The following is a 23,623-nucleotide window of genomic DNA, read 5'->3' as shown; positions in this document are numbered from 1 at the left end:
TGTGTTTAATCTTTTTAATGTATAAATTCTGGGTTCAAAAGTTTCAGTAAAACATAACAGTACATTCTCCTGACACACACTCATTTTTTTTAAACACCTCACTATAAACCATTGCTAGTTTTCCAGTTTTACATCAACAGTTAACAGATTTTAATTTATTCCATTCCTGTTGAATTTACAAATTTGAACAGCAAGGTTGTGAGAGACTTTTGTTTTAACTAATCATTCCAGCACTTCACACGCTACCAGAAATCCACACAGACATTCAGATATGTCCACTTGATGTTTTCATTGAAGAACAAGAGAGGAATCTCTGAAACATTTAACATTTAATGTAAACCTAATTTTAAAATAAAGCAAAACATATATCAAAATAATGGCACTATACCAAAACAATTATAATATATATAAAACGAAAAATACATAAAATTTCAAATACATTTATTGGAAATTTGTTTTGGTTAAAATCCTTAGATCTCCAGTCCTCAACTATTATAAAAATCCAAATTTTTTTCCCTCTTTGCCTATGCTTGGCACTAAAGCAAGGACACTTTTACTTTTTTTTGAGGTACCATTCATTTTTCTCCAAGATTAGATACTACATTATATTAACAGCAAGTATAGTGAAGAAAACTGTCTTAGCTCATATTAGTAGGTTAGCGATTGACTTCAGAGAGCATCTGAGTGCTGATAACACATGCAAGCTATACCAATGTTTTTTTATACTACTGAAAGACAGTTTTCTGACCCAAACCAATTAAGATATCACAGAGTAAATTTTCAGTCATTTAAGGTGCGCTTGGTTGATAAATATGTGTGTTAAACATGCAATTTCATTGATGAAAAAAAAAAATAATTATAATAATAATAAAATAAATGCGAAAAGGTGTATTTAGCAAAGACAGCAAACGCAGTCTATTTAACAAAGGCTGGTTATGAAAAATGTTTGGTCTAGATTGTAAAAAGTGAGACATTTCATGGCTCTGTAATTCCGTATTCATCACAGCTTGCACATAAAAAAAAAAAAAAAAAAGAAGAAAAAAAAAACAGGTAGAACTTCTACTTCCTGTAAGTAGCCTAGAGAGGCGCATTACAAAGCTCTGACCATGGCGTCTGCTTGGATTAACCATTGACACAATTGTAGTCATTTACAAGCCCAAATGATCCCATCCACCACTGATTAAAAATGTGACTATGTTTGAGGAAGGTGGGTTGGCATGCTGACAGGTTAATGTATGTAAAATAGCTTCTGCTCTCTTTCCACAATTGACGTGTCACACAAGACAGATAGGATGGTTTACATTATTTTTCATCGTCCTCCACTATCATGTCTATCATCATAGTTTGAGGCGTTTCCCCCACTAAATATTTCTATGGAAGTGAGGCTTCCGGATTAAAATATTCTGTTTTAAATGTTGCCTGAGAAGATGCTGGAACTTAACAGATGTCACTTTGCATTGTCCCCTATTTCCTGAAGACAAAGAACACAAAACAAACAAAAGACAACATAGAAAACCATAATAATCATCACTTATGCATTAGAAATTATACTAAGCCAAGAGGCAAATTATGTTCTCTCACATACTAAGAAGCTCACCTGTGTCAATGGATGCTCTGCTGTGCTGCTTGCAAGGGGGTCTGCAGTAGCAGGGGACGCAGGGACACTCCCATTGGGCTCAGTGATAAGCAATGTCCGCCTGACACGGGCCATTTTGGGGTCACACTTTGTCACCCGGAATCTAGTGAACAAAAGAGCGATATGAATATCAAACATGTTCTTCCCTGGGGGGGGGGGGTTATTCAAATCCATAACCCCAAGTATGAGCAATAGTAATAGAGATTTTTGTCTTAACAAGCACCACTAGCTTAACGACAGCAACAGCAAATTTGAAGTGGAAATGTGAGCCAGGGCATTCATTTATACACACAAATACACTGTGGTCCTGATGCACATTATCTATTGCATCTGAGTGGACAGAACATTAAGGGCGCAGCACAATGCTATTAGTCATATCTGCAAAGTTAATGGGCATAGGCAGGAAGTTTTGGTATTTTCGTGCAAGCATGCACTAAGTCTAAGCACAAGTGGGTTTGGTGAAATTACATGTGCAAAGTGCTAATGGGCTGGGTCAAGTGCATTTAATTCTGAGGTTCTTCTCCGGCACCGTCTGCGTCCTATTATATAGTATTATATAGTATCCATTCTCTGTCAACCACCAGCGACATAAACAAAGGCATCAAATTCATAAGAAGTTGGTAGTGTAAATGGATTGTATGCAATAAATTAGAAGAATAAAAATATGGACTTACATTATTTTGTGCATTAACTGCGTCTTTGTTAAATGGGACACGCTCCTTTTATACACATGGAAAATGTGGTTCCGTTAAATTATAGAGAATGTAAGTACTATTAATAATTTTCATCTACTGATCCACAAATCATGGCTAGTATTAACAGTAATTTTATCAGCACGCACTTCTACTGGTCGATTTTGATTGATTGTTTGAAAATTAAATTCATTTATTGAAACACGAAAAAATTAAACCAAAAATATTTCTAAATTCAAATTACACTTCAAACAAAATCTAATGAAGTGGTCAAAAAAATCATACCAAATCCAAACATTTTACTCTGTCCAACTTCTTCCACTGGCCCCTTTTGCAGTGACTTAAAAAAAAAATCACTCTACGACAACAGGTGGAAAAATACCAATAAAGACTGGATCATAAATACAATTGTAAATATAATAATAATAATAATAATAATAATAAAAAACACATGACCTCAAGGTAGTTTAACACAAATATCATAAATATTTGTTACATTAAATGGCTACAACAGTGATGGTCATGGATTCAATTTGATGTTTTACTATATTTTTAGAGTTTGGACATGTACTTTACTACCATCACTGGTGGAATCTCCAAACTGCAAATACAGGAACTGAGTTTAGACTTTATGCTGAAAACAGACCTGCTTTTGAAACGTCTATATTTCTCAGGAATTAGCAAATTGCGCTTTGCCCCACTTCATTTACATACAACACACCCATAGTTGGCGTGCAAACACCCACAGTAGCACAAACACTCCCACCCACGCCCACTTACGCTTTGCGCTGGCACGAAAATTGCGCTTAGAATTAGCGCTCTCATGGAAATGTGATAAGACTTAGCACACGCGTGGTGGCGCGCTTTGCATGCTCACGAAAATGAGCCCTAAATGTTTCGTTAGCTTTCAAATGGCACACTGAACACTTACACTCAATCATGAATACACATGCATACAAAAGCAAGTGCAAGCTTCAGTAAACATACAGAGACAGAAGATGGGCATTAATAATCTTAAGAGCTTCTTCCATCAGCTGTACACACAATGTCAACATATCAATCAAAACACCTGCAAGCCAAACACACAGGCCTGTCCGCAGTGAGGAATGTCATTTGCATTCTTTATACAAACCCTGACACATGCGCACACGCGTTAACACATTGAATAGGGATCAATTAAAAACAATCAGCTCCACCAACACTGTTGGACATTGCCCGACATACACGTTCATCATGCATGTACATCCGTGTGAATGAAAATGAGGGCCAAATACAGTACAATACACTTTAAGCACACAAGCAAGAACACCTCCACACACAATTCAATCTAATACACTTTCAAATATAGTGTGATCCAAGAGTCTGAGACCACACTAAAAATATGGAATTTAAAATCTTAACTTAAACCTGAAAAAAATATTTAAAACAAATGTTGACATAAAAAGAAAAATACATTTTGGTAACACTATACAATACACTCACTGTGCACTTTATTAGGTACACCTGTACACCTACTTATTCATGCGATTATCTAATCAGCCAACACTATGGCAACAGTGTATAAAATCATCCAGATACGGGTCAGGAGCTTCAGTTAATGTTCACATCAACCATCTGAATGGGGAATAATTGTGATTTTGACTGTGGCATGATTGTTGGTGCCAGATGGACTGGTTTGAGTATTTCTGTAACTGCTGATCTCCTGGGATTTTCACATACAACAGTGTCTAAAATTTACTCAGAATGGTGCCAAAAACAAAAAACATCCAGTGAGCGGCAGTTCTGCAGATGGAAACACCTTGTTGATGAGAGAGGTCAACAGAGACTGGCCAGACTGGTTCAAGCTGTCAAAAAGGCTACGGTAACTCAGATAACCACTCTGTACAATTCCACTGGATCTCCTTCTGTCAGCCAAGAACAGAAAGCTGAGGCTGCAGTGGGCACAGGCTCACCAAAACTGGACAATTAAAGATTGGAAAAACACAGCCTGGTCTGATGAATCTCGATTTCTGCTGAGGCACACAGATAATAGGGTCAGAAATGTGCACCAACAGCATGCCTTGTGTCAACAGTCCAGGCTGGTGGCAGTGGTGTAATGGTGTAGGGAATTTTTCTAGGCACATTTTGGGCCCGTTAATACCAATCATTCAATCATTGCTTGAATACCACAGCCTATTTGAGTACTGTTGCTGACCATGTTCATCCCTTCACAGCCACAATTTACCCATCTTTTATGGCTACTTCCAGCATCTTCTCAAACTGGTTTCATGAACATGACAATGAGTTCACTGTTCTTCACGGCCCTTTCCAGTCACCGGATCTGAATCCAATAGAACACCTTTGGGATGTGGTGGAACAGGAGATTGCAGCATGAATGAAATTGCATGATACAATCATGTCAATATGGACCAGAATCTCAAAAGAACGTTTCAAACATCTTGTGGAATCCATGCCACGAAGAATTGATGCTGTTTTGAGAGCAAAGGGAGGCCCTACCCAGTATTATTATAGTGTTTCTAATAAAGTGCTCAGTGAGTGTACGTTTTCATTCATTAACATTAGTTAACAACATTAGTTAACATGAACAAACAATTAACAATTCTACAGCATTTATTAATCTTGGTTAATATTAATTTAAACATAGTAGTTTCAACATACATTTTTTAAATAAAATGTTGTACACTATGCAATATGAACTAACATGAACTAACAATGAATAATGGTATTTTTATTAATTAACATTAACAAAGATTAATAAATGCTGTAAAAAATATACATCATTCATGTACTCTATATTGATCATTGTTAGTTCATGATACCTAATGCATTAACTAATGTTAAAGAATGCAATCTTATTGTAAAGTGTTACCTAAATACAGTATAAAGCAAAGCAGAACATTCCAAATACTAGCAAAATTAGAAATGTGCATTTTTAATGCAACCTTCCACACAAAATGTTATGCTGATAATATAATTTGTAATGCAACAAATAAAAGCATTTTCTCTGACTCCACTGGGTCTTTACATATAAAAAGTGCATGTACAGTATATTTATACATCACATACCTGCCAACAGCCAGCACAGTGACCTCTCCTATGTGACTGCGTCTGTCCCTCTTTATGCTGGATGAGCGTCTCATGAGAGGCCATTTTTTCTGGTTGCAGCGGTTGCAGATGTTCTTCTGTCCCCCGACTCCTCCGACAGTGTGCAGATGGTTACAGGTGTGTTTGGCTGCGCTGGGGGGCAAGCCGGGTGTTGCAGGGCTCACTGTGGTGGTGGGTGAGTTTGGAGAGTTGGGTGTGACAGGGGCACTGCAAGAAAATTGCACACAAACAGACAAATATCTGCTTAACTGCAACTTGAATTAAAACAAATATGTATAGGAAGATACAACAGATGCAATGTTCACTGCATTTGAAAAGATAATGTTTTTCAAATGCAGTTTATTTCCTGGCAACAAGCTGCACTAAACGGAATTGCAAAAATAGGCTATGTTCGGAATAGCATAATTCCATGCATTGTGAAAATGTGCATATTATGTACAGTATATACACTACAGAAATAGTAAAAGTGGTATGGAATACCCAGATGACCTGCCTACAGTACATACGCAATAGACAGCAGAGCATACTACACTGGGTAATATATGCTATTATGCAATACAATGACTTGACCTTCCAAGCATACAACTGTTCGAACCATTTATCGTCGCATAATGTGTATTGTTTCACACACTGTTTTTTTTTTTTAATAGTAGACAGTTAACAGTATATGCATTGACTTCACCTTCCAAGCATAATACTGCTTGAACAACTTTATTATAGCATAATGTGCACTGTTTCACAAAATTGTTATTTTTTATTTTTTTAACAGTAGGCAGTAAACAGTACATCCATATGATCACACGGGAAGTCGACATGTTGTATCCGTGAGTTCCAGTACCCTAGGATCGGCCACAATATGTTGACTCACTGAGCTCAAGCGAGTTTACCTTCCCTTGAGGCACGACCAGAAGCGCGTTGCGTCAGCAGGGTGGAAGACTGGGTTCAGATCCATCGTTGAAACCAGGAAGTAATTGTGTTCACATAATCACTGACAAGTGCGATACAAAGGTTGCATTTTTCCCCCCTTACGTTACATTTTTACTCCACTGATGGTTAGGTTTAGGTTTGGGTTGGGAGGTGCAGTTTATAAAATATATATAAAATATACAGTGTCTTCTTTACTGTATTACAGCCTGTACAGCCTGAAACAACTCTTCACAACTCGCTTTTGGCACCCCTCGGTGGACATTACACCTAGAGCCCACACGTGCCCATACGCCCAACAACGCTTACTGCCTTGGCCACTGGGGGCAGTGTTTAGAATTTCGGTAAGCACAGTCAGTCCGATTTTAGCTAAAAAAAAAAAAAAAAAAAAAAAGTCAACATACTGTTTTTGATTTCACTGTGAGATCAGTCTGATACATCACAGTATGCAGTAGGCTAGTATTCCATTACGAACATAGCCAAAATGTTTCAAAACAGGTTTCCCAAAACACTCCTAATGTCCATTTTGAGCTACCTCCCATCTTCCATTGTTCAACCAAACAGGTATTCCCACCTCAAACTCTTGACATGCTGGACCACTCTATCAAACAGTGCAATGTTGTAAAAGTGCCACAGACCCATAATGTTAATATTTTTCAGGAAGTCAGTCTACAAACAGCTTACGTTTTCAGGCTGTTCAAACCGAACACGTTCATGCGCTAAAAAAAAGAAAAGATGCAGCGCAATGAATATATAAGAACACAAGTGTCTCGAGGCATGCTTTAAAAGTTCACATTATTTTTAACCTAAAGCCTTGTTTATACTTTTGCCTGGCACTGCAATGCACCATGTGTGCGCAGCTCGACGGCCTGAGGCATTTAAACTTGACAAGCTCCACGGTTGCACTGTTCTCTGAAACGACAGATGGCAGTGCAGAGAAAATATTAGGTAAATCAGCAAGAAACAGCAGTGGAAAAAGTGATTTGCTGAACTTTACAGTTACCAGCCATGTGTAATAATACTAGTTCATGTTCACTGGTAACATGCAAGAGGAAAAAAAAAAAACACTTAAAACCCCATTGAAGCACTTAAGTTAACAGGTAAGATTCTTGGTGTTTATATTTTAGAGCCTAGTCAAGATGATGACTTTGTGAATAATTTTATGAACTCCAAGTACATTTAAACAAGTTAATAAAAATGCTTTTTTATACAGTATAAAATGAACAAGAGCTGTTCAATGATACTTTTAACCCTCCTATGGTATTCAAAAATGGCACCAACCTTTGGTATTTGCGGTCCATTTTGACCAGAAGATTTAGATGTGTAACCCATTTTATTTTTTAACATTTGATGATGATGATACCATTTTTTCTTCCCTGAAAAAGCAAATTTTTGAAGTTTTTTTTTTATTATTCAGAACCTATGCTTCTATAAGTTGAAACGTGAAGAAAATGAGAATGTGACATAAATAGTAGGCACACTGCTGCCATCTGGTGAACAAAATATAAATAACATGACTTAAACCATGTCATGCCAGTAACAGCCAGTAGATGGCTGTAGCCATAATGGCTACAACTTGTAATGCCAACAATGACCAAAAGATGTCTGTAGAGCTCCACTTATTGATGCCATTGTTTCTGTGTGCATGCACGTGTGTGTGTGTGTGTGTGTGTGTGTGTGTGTGTGTGTGTGTGTGTGTGTGTGTTTTGCACTGAGGATGTTTTAGAGTCTCACCCTGTAATTTGTTCATTTTTTTCTTATTTTTTTTCTGCCTTCTGGCTGATTGTATCTGACAGAAAAAAAAATTGCTCTGTTTTTGAGGTCTTTCCCATTCATTTTCAATGGTCGGTGAATTTTGACTGTGAATACCAAAGGTGCCGCATTTTTATTTTATTTTTTACGACCACTTACTTATCGAATCAAGCCCAATTTTTTTTGTATGTTCAGATGGCAAATGGAGGAAAAGTCACAATGTCTTGTACTGCTCAGATAAAGGAAACGAAATTACCGAATACTATAGGAGGGTAAATGAAATCAAACTTGTGTATTGTTTAGACCTTTTTTTTTCTTATACAAAAGGTAGTGGATGAATAGGCCTACTGTTCTCACAGTCGCTTCAACAGGTATTTTCTCAGTAAAAACCCTGTCCTTTTAATATTATTTGCAGTAGGTTTACTTTGCATCAAAACTACAGGCACATCTGCCTTGCCCCTTTCCTCAAACGCGTCCAATTGGATTGAAGCTGTGTCTAAAAAACCTGGCGCTCCTGGGTGAGATGCTGAAAAAAAAAAAAAAAAAACAGCGAAACACGCCGCAACAGTCTAAGACGTCTGTCTGGCACATGCTTACATAGAAAAACATTTGAAAACCAGCACATTGCAATGTGAAAACACGTTGGGTGTGAGCGGTCCCTAATACTTATCAAAATATTGGACTGGGACAGTATTTTAATACTGAAAAAGTTTACACACTGCATGGAATGCGGCAAATCTAGAGCAGTTACTTTAAAAGAGTAGCCAACACTCTCTCCCCGATGCTTATCTGTCTTTCCATCTCTCCTTCTCCATCTATTTATTTTGTCCTTCCACTCTGCCAACTAAAAAAAAAACAAAGGGAAATGCAGTAGTCCTCCTATTATCTGTCTTCATTACACTGCAGGGTGTTGTTGAGAGGCAAAAGAAGAACAGGACAGAGATGTTACTGAAATTGGCACCTTCAAGAGGAACTATGAAGAAAATAAAGGAGGAAGAGAGCAGATAAGTACATGTATTGCACTGCAAGTGTACAATGCTGTGTTTTGGGAAAGGCAGGGTCCAAAAACAACATGAGAGCAGTCAGTTTTATCATTTATGAGCAAAACTTTCAACACAAGCTTTGCACCAAACTCCTCAACCTGTAGAAGCACACCATGAGGGCAGTCAGTTTTATTATTTGAAACGCCCCACACTCTAAATAAACTCCACCCCTACCCGCACAAGCCCCGCCTCAGACTCCACTGTTCTCCTCGGTAAGTGTTTCTCTGGCTTTGGGCCCAGCAGTCAGTCTAAAGAAAAGACGGCACAACATCTCCTCTTCAGAATACCCAATCACACACTGCACTTCATTCTGAGCACTATACCTCTTTTCCTCTTCTTGTATCACCCACCGATTTAACAATAGTAATTTCCCCAATCCCCTAATCACTCTGTCCTGAGCTCCTCTTTTTCCTTCACACCATCTGATTGCTCTAAACCTTTCATCTTCTCCATGTTCTGCTCTTATTTAAGTCTCTCTCATGCTCCTCCATTCTTGTGGCCATGACCAGAAGAAGCACCAATTCACTCCGTTGCTTATAAAGTGCGTGAGACTCAAGTGGAGTGACCTCATTGTTCAATCCAAATTTGTTACTCACATGAATACAGAGATTCTACAGACAAGCACGTACACCATACAGACAAACATCAAAGGAGGACATTTATGGGGAAAAGCAAGGGTTAATCAAGTGATAAGTATTTATTAAAATGTAAAGATAACAAATGAGACATACACAAAATTGTGTGAATTTAATGCAAACTTATTTCACTCAGTATTTCCTCCAAAAAAAAATTGGGAAATATTTTCATTATTAATTGAACGCTAGAAGTAGATCTCGAAACGGTTATTGGCTAATGTCGATAATCTCCAAACAGCCTAATATCAGCGGATTAATTGGGCTGATTAAATGTTCTAGTGAAATTTCACGTATTTTCTCCTTTAATCTTGTCCTGATTGACTTCCATCGTACCATGAATAATAATCATAGTTTGAATGTGTTACTGTGTTAAAGCACTTAGTCACCTTTTACATAGTAATGACAGTATACTGATAAAATTCAACAACTTGTGAGCAAATCAATTGTACATTTGTGAAGGTCATGGATTTACATCATTATGACTCCTCTATAAATGGCATCATAAAAATCTGATTTCCTGGATCTAATTCTGGCTTGCAGCACTGTCAAAGATTTACGCCTTTGTAATTCACGGTGATTTCTCCTGCGTTGTGTCACATGACAAAGACAGAACCACCTCAATATCTCAATGGTCTGTCCTCCCATACTACGGTTTTATTTGAGAAGTGACAGTGCCACCTATTGGAGTAATGGGATACTACTTTACAAAAACACAAGAACTAAGTGCACCTTGAAAGTTTTGCTAGGCTTATTTTACTCTTACACAAAGAAATGAATAATAGTAAAAAAATAAAAAAATAACAAATAATAGTATTTAAAAGCAAGCATGTACAATCAAATAAGATGAGGGCTCCAGTCATATCAGTAGCCTAACAAAAGCAGTTTTATTTTACATGGAGAAGGGTCACATCTTGGGCAAATTACAGCTTGCTTTATCTTGGTAATTAGCATTTCTAGTAAAAAGAAACAAATAGACATAGACATAAAGGGGGTCTTACCCATCTGAGTCTATACTGTCTTGAACCATGGCTTTGAGTGCATCAGTGTTGGCTGGGGAAAGAAAATGAGGGAGACAGTGTTTATTAAATGACTGCTTAAATTAGCAGAGAGTCTGCCGCCTCAGAAGCAGAACCATTTGATTAAAAGTCTTTTGAAAGCAGCTGACTCCCTTCTGATGCAACTAAACAGCAGACCACTTGCAATTGCAGCAGAAACAGAGTAGCCTCCAGCCATTTATTCACCTTAAAAATGGGTATAAATCACCCTTTAAAACTGATCTCACAAGTATTACACAAAAAATGGTCATCGCTGGGACATGGTAGGGTAGAATTAACCCTAAATGAGTTTTACTATCTAATATGGGCACAGAGAAAGTCAAAATGGAGATGACAGCTAACCATAAAATGCAAATCATATTTTCAGAGAATGGCATATGCCAGTGCAACCACTGGCAGTGAAGATGACATTTAAAAATAACTTTCAGTTCCTTCTGTTTATTTAAAAGAACATCTTATCCCTATATAGGAAGTTAAATGCTACTTACTGTAGATCTGTGTTTCTATTTAACATGTCCACTACACGTGCATTGTACATAAAAAAAAAAAATGGCTAGTTAGATTTACTTACATTTAATTTAGTGAGTTTTTACACACAAAGTCAATTTTAATGGTATAAAATTAAGCAAAATCTACCTCATGACATAATTTTGATTAGAGGGAGTAAATTTAACTTAAACATTTCAGTTAATACAACAGCTTTTACTTACAGATCTGATGTATATTTTGTAAAATTTAAATGCATTTTATTTTGACATTTCACATTTTTAACTTTCCTTATGAACACGTTTAATCGTGTACCACATGACAAACGGAAGCCTTCCACAGTGAAGTTTAAAGCATGCTACAGTATGTAGTCCATTAGACAACATTACCTTGCATTACAGACAATAGAAACAATATGCAGGGCTGTGCATGCAGACCTCAACACTTGGTGCTCAAAGCACAATGACAGTAACAAAAATTTTTTTTAAATCAGGAACAGGTAATTTTGAGTAGAAAATTAAATTTAAACTTCACAAAACACGAAATAATCAAATGTAACAAAAATCAACGATAAAAATGGTGTAAATAAACTTGCAAACAGTGAAACCATACAAGCCCAGTGCCTGCTGGAAACAACAGCTTCGAAAAGTTAAGTAAAACGTACTTATTTTATTTTATTTACCTGTGAAATTTACTCAAATGAGCAAATAAACATGACACGGTTTTCTACATTAAGATTGATACATGAGGCCTTGTAAAAATATAACAAACAATCATGAATAATATTTACTTTTAAGAGCATTAATTTTTACATGTTTGAATTTAAGAACAAATGTAGAATTTACTTAATATTTTCAAGTTCAAGCTTAAACTAACTTATTCAATGCAGAAAGTACTTAATGTTTTCTGCTATATTTAATTCACCACAAAATCATTTTTTTGCAGTGTGTAGAAACAAGCCTGTTTCTGAAAAGATGGTGTGCTGCTGTTTGTTTACAGCAACCAAGTTGTGAAGATGGGACAACATGAACACATAGCAGGAAATGAAAAAGAGTAATGTCACTTCCTGTTCAAAGTTTGTGCCACAATTATGGGGAACAATCAGTTTTAATTTTTGCTGACCAGATGGAGTAACCATGGAGTGATTCTAACCAGATAAGCCTCTTTTTCAGGTCTAAACAGACATATATATATATATATATATATATATATAAACTCAGCAAAAAAAGAAACGTCCTCTCACTTTCAACTGCTTTTATTTTCAGCAAACTTAACGTGTAAATATTTGTATGAACATAAAATGATTCAACAACTAAAGGGGGGGTGGGGCAAAATCAAAAGTAACAGTCAGAATCTAGTGTGGCCATCAGCTGCATTTAAGTACTGCAGTGCATCTCCTCCTCATGGACTGCACCAGATTTGCCAGTTCTTGCTGTGAGATGTTACCCCACTCTTCCACCAAGGCACTTGCAAGTTCCTGGACATTTCTGGTGGGAATGGCCATAGCCCTCACCCTCCGATCCAACAGGTCCCAGACATGCTCAATAGGATTGAGATCCGGGCTCTTCACTGTCAATGGCAGAACACTGATATTCCTGTCTTGCAGGAAATCACACACAGAACGAGCAGTATGGCTGGTGGCATTGTCATGCTGGAGGGTCATGTCAGGATGAGCCTGCAGGAAGGGTACCACATGAGGGAAGAGGATGTCTTCCCTTTAACGCACAGCATTGAGATTGACTGCAATGACAACAAGCTCAATCCGATGATGCGGTGACACACCGCCCCAGACCCTGACGGACTCTCCTCCACCTCCAAATCGGTCCCGCTCCAGAGTACAGGCCTCGGTGTCTGACCATCACCCCTGGTGAGACAAAACCATGACTTGTCAGTGAAGAGCACTTTTTGCCAGTCCTGTCTGGTCCAGCGAAGGTGGGTTTGTGCCCATAGGTGACGTTGTTGCCGGTGATGTCTGGTAAGGACCTGCCTTATAACAGGCCTACATGCCATCAGTCCAGCCTCTCTCAGCCTATTGCGGACAGTCTGAGCACTGATGGAGGGATTGTGCGTTCCTGGTGTAACTCGGGCAGTTACTGCTGTAACTTGTTGCCATCCTGTACCTGTCCCGCAGGTGTGATATTCGGATGTACCGATGTGCAGGTGCTGTTACACGTGGTCTGCCACTGCGAGGACAATCAGCTATCCTTCCTGTCTCCCTGTAGCGCTGTCTTAGGCATCTCACAGTACGGACATTGCAATTTATTGCCCTGGCCACATCTGCAGTCCTCATGCCTCCATGCAGCATGCCTAAGGCACGTTCACGCAGATGAGCAGGGACCCTGGGCATCTTTCTTTTGGTGTTTTTCAGAGTCAGTAGAAAGGTCTCTTTAGTGTCTCAAGTTTTTATAACTGTGACCTTAATTGCCTACCGTCTGTAAGTTGATAGTGTCTTAATGACCGTTCCACAGGTGCATGTTCATTCATTGTTTATGGTTCATTGAACAAGCATGGAAAACATTGTTTAAACCCTTTACAATAAAGGTCTGTAAAGTTATTTAGATTTTTACAAAATTATCTTTAAAATACAGTGTCCTGAAAAAGGGCCTTTTTCTTTTTTTTTTTTTTTTTTGCTAAGTTTATATATATATATATATATATATATATATATATATATATATATATAACTGCAAAAATGTTCTGTTTCTCTGGATTTATGATGTGTTTAAGTAAAATGAAAACAATTGTTTTATTCTATTAAGTACTGGCAACATTTCTCCCAAATTCCAAATAAAAATATTATCATTTAGAGCAATTATTTGCAGAAAATGACAACTGGTCAAAATAACAAAAAAGATGCCATGTTTTCCGACCTCCAATAATGCTAAGAAAAGAAGTTCATATTCATTTTTAAACAACACAATACTAATGTTTTAACTTAGGAAGAGTTCAGAAATCAATATTTGGTGGAGTAACCCTGATTTTCCATCACAGCTTTCATGAGTCTTGGCATGCTCTCTCCCAGTCTTTCACATTACTGTTGGGTGACTTTATGCCACTCCTGGTGCAAAAATTCAAGCAGCTCGGCTTTGTTTAATGGTTTGTGACCATCCATCTTCCTCTTGATCACATTTCAAAGGCTTTCAATGGGGTTCAGGTCTGGAGATTGGGCTTGCCATGACAGGGTCTTGATCCGGTGGTCCGGAAGCACCCCCAGATCATCACTGTAGAATAACTAGGTGTACCTAATAAAGTGGCCGGTGAGTGTATAATCCAGCGATGTCTAAACCACTGTTACATTTCCTCTAATAGTGCCAAAGACCTTACATGAGCACATCATTCCAGTCAAATACTAAACATTTATGTTAAAGGTGCTGTAAGCGATTCTTTGATCAGTCAAATCAGAAGACTTCAATGTGCTTTCTGCCTGTCAATCATTCTGCATTTTCTAGTAGTTGAAGCAGAACATTCAGCTTTAATGTCATATTCCGATTCATAACAGTTGTCAGCTGAGGGCAATATTTTGCTACTGTTGTTTGACAAATGTGAGAAGACGCACTGCTGCTCTACTCTTCGGTGTCGGTCTCATTGCTTTCTTTGGGGGACGGTGTTTTGAAAAGAGGGGCGTGTCTAATTTAACAGCTCAGTCTCGTGGAAGTTCCAGAATGGCTAAAATCGCTTACAGCACCTTTAACACTCTCTGTGAGGTCACATTTACAGAGAAATCATCCATCTGCATTCTTTAAGGAGAATACAGTAACTCAAACTCTGGACATCTTTATCCAAACATTCATTCACCCTTACCTTCATTTTTCATGATGTAGTGAACGATTTGACCCACGGTGTCTGCGTTGCCCTCACTGAAGGTGTCGTTCAGATCTGAACAGAGAGAGAGGGGGGGTTGTGTTAAAATAGAACAATACAATTTCATTAAATTCAATATAGGTGTTCAACCTAGCTTTGTTTGAAAAATAAAACCTGTGAGACGTTTTTTTTGTGAGGCACCCTGCGCATTGACTTACAATGGCATGTAATGAAAACCCACCTTGCTTGTTTGGGGTTTTGTGTCATACAAGCAAGACATCTAAACAGAAATGAGAGCGTTAAGACATTAACTGGCAAAGTGTTGGGCTAACTACCTAAAACTGTCAACTGTCAACGATGTTTGTTATTTTGTGAATTGTGACACTAAATATGCAGGTGCACTAGTACAAAGAGGAATCTCTTATGTTAGCAGAAAACAATAGCCTAACATTTACAATACTAACAATATTGTCTGTTAACTTCAGACTTTTATAAACCTCATAAAAGCATCTGATCTGGAGATGGAGGGGTGTTTCTGAAAAATGTGCTACAGCTCAAAAGGGGGCCCACTTACAGTAAACACACATACATACACAAACCACCCATGTCCTTTATAAAAGTAATAAAAACTATTAAAAAAAAAGATACATAATTTCCTAGCCATATAACTACTGACACCATGTAAGTTCCATATTATTATCCGGACCTAAGCTGGGAAGGAAATGTAGAGACCAGACCTCTTGGAACTTTAATTGAATACCCCTGTTCTAGTGTTTAGCAATCCTAGTATTTCTCTCATTAATCACCTCACTGTGTCTGGGCGGGTCAAGTTTCTGAACAACGAATAAGCGTCGTTGATGTGTAAATTTGACCGATCATGTGTTGATGTATTCTAGCTAACGTCAGTAAGTTGTGGTGTACAGAACGTGTGTAAGTACAGAACGAGCGTTTATGCAGCTTAGAATCAATAAATGTTTCTTTTTTCGCTGCGGAGGAACTTTTAAGTTCTGAAGTTGATATGATCTCTTTAATGCACAGAAGAGATCATAAAGCACTGACAAAATGCCTGGAGGGACATTCTAGGTTTCTTGAGAACAAAAAAAAAAAAAATTATACCCACTATGATCATCCCAAAGCTGTGCTTCATTTACTATCATCACAACAGTTCTAATCTAAAACACAATTATTGTAAATCCATCCACACATCAAAACTCCTCAAAAGTGTCTTTTGTAAATAAATGAATAGGTTCATTAAGAGAATATAAATATCTAGTGCTCTATAATACTGCAAAGGCATATAGGGTGGCTCAGTAGACTTGTAGTCAAACAGATAGTGAAAGAGACATGGGTGTGCCAGGTTGAACAAGTCCTCACATTTCAAGTTTCCTAGAATACAGGCAATGCCACGTGTACATCCTAGAAAAATACAGAAATCTGGCATGAAAACAATAATAAATAACTTTTACATCAATAAACATACATTTTAAATGAATGTAAAAAGATTTTAGAAAATGTAAAAAGAAATAGTTTCTAAAGCAATACAGCAATGGTAGTGAAAATCAATCCTTTCTAAAATCCAATCCTAAAAGCATGATAAGACTATAAGAGAAATGTGGGTCAAGTCTCCTCCTAGCTACCACCATAGCAGCAGCGTATGTAAACAACACACAGAGTGAATTTTAAATCAGTATACAAAGACAAAACAGGTTACACTATAAAAAATAAAAAAAAAAACAGCACACTGAAAACAATTTGTATTGTTGTGACCAATAAAGGCTTAATGACAATATGTCGAGTAGGGCTGCCCCCGGCCAAAGATTTTCCTAGTCGACTAGTAGGCGTTAGTTTAAGACATACTAGTCGATTAGGCCATTAGTGGCCTTTAGCCACTAGTTGTCACATGTTTATGATATTAATATAATTACTTAAATATATATATATATATATTTTGGGGGGGCATCAGAAAATGGTTTGAGTTCCAGGGCTTTGATAGAATGTTATAATTAACATTGCTAACACTGTTCTACATTACAGAGAAATACTAAACCGTAATAATGAGCCTTAAAAATATACATTTTACAAGCGCACGCACGAAGCGAGCTGCAGCGACACTGGCAGAAGCGGTAATGATTCTGAAAAACCAGCAAGGAGACTGTCTGAACATTTTGTTAATTTATAGAGAGAAATGCATATTAGGGTAGGGATGATGATCTCGAAGATAGACGATGGTCAGAGTGATCGCCAATAGCTGATGCCTTTGACGATATCAAGAAGATATTTGGCTCGTTTTTCCATAAATGTATTAAATTATTATTATTATTAGGCTATTATTATTATTATTATCAAATTAATATTACAAATAATTAATATTAGAAAATATATTTGTAAAAATAGATGACAGAAAAGCAGTCTATGCGCATGTATGATGCGCTGTTTTTTTTTGGAGGCGTGCAGTCTCGTGGAACACAAGCATGTAAAAGTTTCTCACTCTTCTTTGTTTCTGTCTTCTGATTTTTTTTTTTTTTTCTTTCCAAGAACAGTATCGTCTGAGTGCTGCAAATGACCTCAGACATCTCAGCTCAGGACTTTGAGTTCAGTTCACTTTATTTCCACAGAGCGGTTTATTGTGACCAACTCTGCAGCCTATACATCTGTGATTAAATCATAAAATAATACAAAAACACATTCACCTCGTACCATGATTTATAATTCAGTGATTATTATCATCACTATAATTATTATGTTTACATTTATAATTGTTTTTATGTCTTCATTTGTGTAAGTCATTTTCCGCCTGCATGTTTAGACGGATACTTGCCTGACGGTAAATGGAATGGTGGTTACTTATGTAGCCTATATATTATTTTTTGATCACTTCATTATTTGAATTGCATTTTCGTTTAGTTTGAAGTACAAATTGAATTTAGAAATGTATTTGATTTAAGTTTTTCATTTTTTAAATACATTTAATTTTCAATGCAAAATCACTAAAGCAAAAATATTCACCGATCCCTCAGCCCGGGGGTTGCCGATGTAATTGGATATTGCGATATATATATATACATACAGTACTGTGCAAAAGTCTTAGCACATAAGATGTTTCACAAAAGCATTTGTCTTAAAATGGTTATTTATATCTTCAGCTTCAGTGTGTCAATAGGAAATATTAATGTTAGACTACCAAACATTATTTTTGCAAATAGAAAAGATTAGAATAGAAGAACAGGGAGCCCTGCAACAGATGTCATGGCCCCCACAGAGACCCCCACTGAACATCGTGTCAGTCTGAGATTACATAAAGAGACAGAAGCAATTGAGACAGCCTAAATAGATAGATGAACTGTGGCGAATTCTCCAAGAAGCTTGGAACATCCTATCTGCCAACAAACAAAAAAACTGTGTCCAGGTGTACCTAGGAGAATTGGTGATGTTTTAAAGGCAAAGGTGGTCACACCAAATATTGATTTAGCTTTTTTATGTTTACTGGACTTTGTATGACATTAAGTGATAAATGAAAACTATTTGTCATTATTTTTAAAGACATCCTCACTATGCAACATTTTTCACAAGTGCCTAAAACCTTTGCACAGTAATGTGTGTGTATATATATATATATATACACACACACTATATTGCCAAAAGTATTCGCTCACCCATCCAAATAATTTAATTCAGGAGTTCCAATCACTTCCATGGCCACAGGTGTATAAAATGAAGCACCTAGGCATGCAGACTGCTTCTACAAACATTTGTGAAAGAATGGGCCGCTCTCAGGAGCTCAGTGAATTCCAGCATGGTACTGTGATAGGATGCCACCTGTGCAACAAGTCCAGTCGTGCAATTTCCTCGCTACTAAATATTTCACAGTCAACTGTCAGTGGTATTATAACAAAGTGGAAGCGATTGGGAATGACAGCAACTCAGCCACGAAGTGGTAGGCCACGTAAAATGACAGAGCGGGGTCAGCGGATGCTGAGGCGCATAGTGCGCAGAGGTCGCCAACTTTCTGCAGAGTCAATCACTACAGACCTCCAAAGTTCATGTGGCCTTCAGATTAGCTCAAGAACAGTGCGTAGAGAGCTTCATGGAATGGGTTTCCATGGCCGAGCAGCTGCATCCAAGCCATACATCACCAAGTGCAATGCAAAGCGTCGGATGCAGTGGTGTAAAGCAGGCCGCCACTGGACTCTAGAGCAGTGGAGACGCGTTCTCTGGAGTGACGAATCACGCTTCTCCATCTGGCAATCTGATGGACGAGTCTGGGTTTGGCGGTTGCCAGGAGAACGGTACTTGTCTGACTGCATTGTGCCAACTGTGAAGTTTGGTGGAGGGGGGATTATGGTGTGGGGTTGTTTTTCAGGAGCTGGGCTTGGCCCCTTAGTTCCAGTGAAAGGAACTCTGAATGCTTCAGCATACCAAGAGATTTTGGACAATTCCATGCTCCCAACTTTGTGGGAACAGTTTGGGGATGGCCCCTTCCTGTTCCAACATGACTGCGCACCAGTGCACAAAGCAAGGTCCATAAAGACATGGATGAGCGAGTTTGGTGTGGAAGAACTTGACTGGCCTGCACAGAGTCCTGACCTCAACCCGACAGAGCACCTTTGGGATGAATTAGAGCGAAGACTGCGAGCCAGGCCTTCTCGTCCAACATCAGTGTCTGACCTCATAAATGCACTTCTGGAAGAATGGTCAAAAATTCCCATAAACACACTCCTAAACCTTGTGGAAAGTCTTCCCAGAAGAGTTGAAGCTGTTATAGCTGCAAAGGGTGGGCTGACGTCATATTAAACCCTATGGATTAAGAATGGGATGTCACTTAAGTTCATATGCGTCTAAAGGCAGATGAGCGAATACTTTTGGCAATATAGTGTATATCGTGAAGGAGGGAACAAAACTAATTTATTCACACACATGATGTATTTTCCCGGACAATGAAATACCCGACCGGTAGAGAAAATAGCCCTTCACAACTATTGTAAAGCCATCTTTCAAAAAAGTTGAACAACACACAATTTTTTTCCCATTTTCATTGAAATTTTTAGTTAAAATAAATAAAAAATAAAGTTCAAAGTTTGAAATCAAGGTGTCTTGCTTTATAGTTTAGGCTTAACCCTAACCCTGCTTAACGGAAATTATCCCATAGTACCACCTAGCGTCCAACCAGCGGTAATACCGGTGTTTGTTGGTTTCCTGTGGGGGTTTTTTCTGCGACCAACCAATTAGAACTCTTCTCTTCACCTAACATTTTGTCGACTATTAGGGGGCAGCCCTAATGTCGAGTCAACATTTCTGTTAAAAATAGAGAAATAAAATTAAAAAAATGAAACTTTTTTTTTTGGTCAGGTAAAACTAACTTTCGCAGAACTCTACATACAGTACGCTAGTGAACTTACGCTAGTTGCTGGAGTCAAGTCAGTTTTATTAGTATTGTTTGCTAAGGCAAGCATCACTATTACACTCTTAGGAGAAAAGGTTCCATACAGAACCCAAAAGGGGTGCTTTCGCTCGCTTCATATTTGGAACCCCTAAAAGGTTCTAAATAGAACCTTTTTTTTTAACTGTTATTTTCAGCTTTCAAACCATGTAAATGTTATTGCAAAATATAATCAATAAATGTTGTTTTGAAGCTTCTTAATGTGGTGACCAATCATGCTAGTCAACTCTATGCTAGTCCAATCATGCTAGTCAAACTATGCACTGCCTAGAGCTCTCTCTCTGCGATCTTTAAAAGTCCATAGGAACATAATAATTATATCAACGACATGATCTAATTATCAAGCTTCCCAAGGAGAACTTTTTCCTTGCAGTAATTTCCTCAAGAACATCCAGCTCTTGTCTACTGGTTTTGTTACTTTTCTTTTCCTCCATGTCAAATTATAATTTGTCAAATTGTTGCAAGCAAGTAAATTCTTCTATGATGGTTATTGTCATTAAACTAAAAGCATCTCACACACTTTACACAACACATGAGCAGGCTAGTGTAACCAGACAATGTCAAAGCCTGGTATATATGTTTTTAAGAAAATATTTGAGAACTTAAGAATTTTTCAAGAATGCACTTCATAAGAACTGAACATTTACAAACTTCTTATAATTTACACCAAGAACTTTATTTATTTTTTTCTTAAGAACATTTTTGTGAATCCTGTCCCAGATTCATAAAGACTTGGGGGTGGGCTCTTTTGACTTGGGCCAGTAAGCAACCACCCAGAACACCACAGAAACAAAATAACACCCTAGCAACCACCCATAATACATTAGTAACCGCACAGCAACTTGTTAAGAACTACTCAGAACACCTTAGTAACTGCATTGCAATGCCCAAGCAACTACCCACAACAACCTAGCATCATGGCAGTAACTTTGTTCAGGCAAGCACCATAAATAAATCTAGTTTGTATAGCATTTTTCACAATAAAATGTTTCAAAGCAGCTTTACAGAAATTAATACCATAATACCCCCAGTGAGCAAGCCAAGGATGACTGTGATAAAGAAAAATTCCTTTCTTGAGATGGTTACGCAAGATGAGGAACAAATCTTGGGGAAAAACCTAGAGAGGGATGTAGAGTATTGGCTGTACTCCAATGAACACATGACTGTAAATGATGACACTAAAACTAATTCCTGCAAGTACTGGAGATACAATCACAGATTTGACACAATAATGAGATGATGAGTAATTTGTATTTAACTATTAGAATGAGTGTATGTGGATGTGAAGTAAAAGGGACTAAATTTATTGGTGCATTTCTTTTCCATGATTTTTCTTCACCCCTCTTTTTAAAATATGTCAGAAAATAAAGAAAACAATTCTGCTTCCAAGTGGCCAATACACACACACACACACACACACACACACATGCATACACACTAGGGTTGCAACGGTATGAGATTTTCAGGGTATGTTAACCATCTCAAAACATATCACATTTTCACAGTATACGGTATTACACAATTATTATTATCAGTTACAATGACCCTTAAAGGAATTTTTGGTTGAACAAACGCTTTATTATAATTGAAACTTTAAACCATTTTTTTAAATTGAAGTATGTGTAAAAAAAGTCTCCCTAAGGAAGCTAACAGAATTATAATAAACCAAATTATAAACATGATAAAAAATAGCATGTAACTATAACATGTTATATATCTAAAGCATGTTAGTTTACATGTTAGCATAGCATGTTAAATTAACTACTAAATGAAAAATAACATCAGCTGTGTGAGCTTTAATGTCCTTTGATTATTAATAATTAACATATACTGTAGGCATGCGACAGTACGGCCAGACTACTCCTGTCTGTACCTGTACCTTTTGCTTCAGGACCCAGATTTTACATTGGAAATCAAGTGGCGACCCACCATAGTAGAAACGTAGCCTGTATTTAATGTATCCTGGGTCGCATTTCCTTTTATGTTGCATAGTTTTGTTCATGGTTTTCAAGTATAAGGCCATGCATCATGTGACATTATTTTTGTTGTTGACGTCAACAACAAAATCTACAGGAAGTTTTATCTCCCCCCTTTTAAAAATTTAAGAGCATATTTACTTATGAGCCCATTATTATCCCGTTTGTTTCCTAATTTCAAACATAATTCAAACAAAACATACATATTACACAGGAGGAAAGGCTCATCATTACCATGGTTAGGTCAGTGTAGCTAGTCTTGAATAATAGTAAAAATAACGAATTCTAGTATTTATGAAAATAGAAATACTAGCTGAAACACATCTTGAAACTTCAACTACAACTGCCACTGTTGATATAAAATGAGGTCTAATAGATTCTACTATTAGATTATTTCATAAGAAACTATAACATTTTGTCAAAATATCATGTAAAATCGTGAAACAATTTTGTAAAGGTGATGATGTATAATGGAAAAAAAAAATTTGCGCATAGCACAGTGCTGCTCTTTTCCTCCTCAGTGCTGTTTGGCATGCCAGGGCTGCCAACTGTTTGAGAGGTTTGACTTGACTTCCTCCGTAACACTTTAAACTAGAAAAGTCTCACTAGAATTTAAATTGGTCACATCAGTTTTGAGGTCTGCACTCCGCAATACCAAGGGAAGCTCAGTTGTTGCACGCGTGAGCCGGAGAGAAGAGCAGATCATGATCGCGAGCTGGTTCCGTTACACTCGTGCGAAAGTGCAGATGAGAAGCCTTTAGCTGATTGCGAGATTATCATTAAATCTTCCTTGGCAGTCCTAAATAGGCTATCACTTGGGCGGCCGCCGAAATATCTTCAATGGGAGAACCATGTCATTGTTCATTCCCTGCTGTCCACGACCCAGTCTGAAAAGACCTGCGACCCACTAGTTGAGAAACACTGCTTTAACTCACACACTCACTTATGTCAGACCCCCTCGCCTGGCTTCCCTCTGACATTTTCTCTGCTGCATGTGTGTGTTGCGCAAGTTGACGAGTCTGACAGGCAGACGAGGAGGAAAGGAGATGCACACGTGCAGGTGAGATTCTCCGTCCGGTTG

The 23,623-nt window shown here is 37.7% G+C and overlaps 1 protein-coding gene across 1 annotated transcript in view; it reads right to left on the bottom strand.

The window, feature by feature from the left end:
- The window catches only part of LOC127416597 (RELT-like protein 1), a 45,584-nt gene continuing 21,961 nt past the window's right edge, over nt 1–23,623 (bottom strand). Inside the window, exons 3-7 of the mRNA XM_051656027.1 lie at nt 15,130–15,204; nt 10,786–10,837; nt 5,395–5,640; nt 1,598–1,739; nt 1–1,471 (exon numbers count right to left, since the gene is read on the bottom strand). Of these exons, the coding sequence (XP_051511987.1) occupies nt 1,448–1,471; nt 1,598–1,739; nt 5,395–5,640; nt 10,786–10,837; nt 15,130–15,204 (539 nt within the window). The 3' untranslated portion in view covers nt 1–1,447. The remainder of the gene's footprint in view (nt 1,472–1,597; nt 1,740–5,394; nt 5,641–10,785; nt 10,838–15,129; nt 15,205–23,623) is intronic.

Source organism: Myxocyprinus asiaticus, chromosome 2, assembly GCF_019703515.2.
Source record: "Myxocyprinus asiaticus isolate MX2 ecotype Aquarium Trade chromosome 2, UBuf_Myxa_2, whole genome shotgun sequence".
Taxonomy (NCBI): Eukaryota; Metazoa; Chordata; class Actinopteri; order Cypriniformes; family Catostomidae; genus Myxocyprinus; species Myxocyprinus asiaticus.
This window is presented reverse-complemented; position numbering and strand designations above follow the sequence as displayed.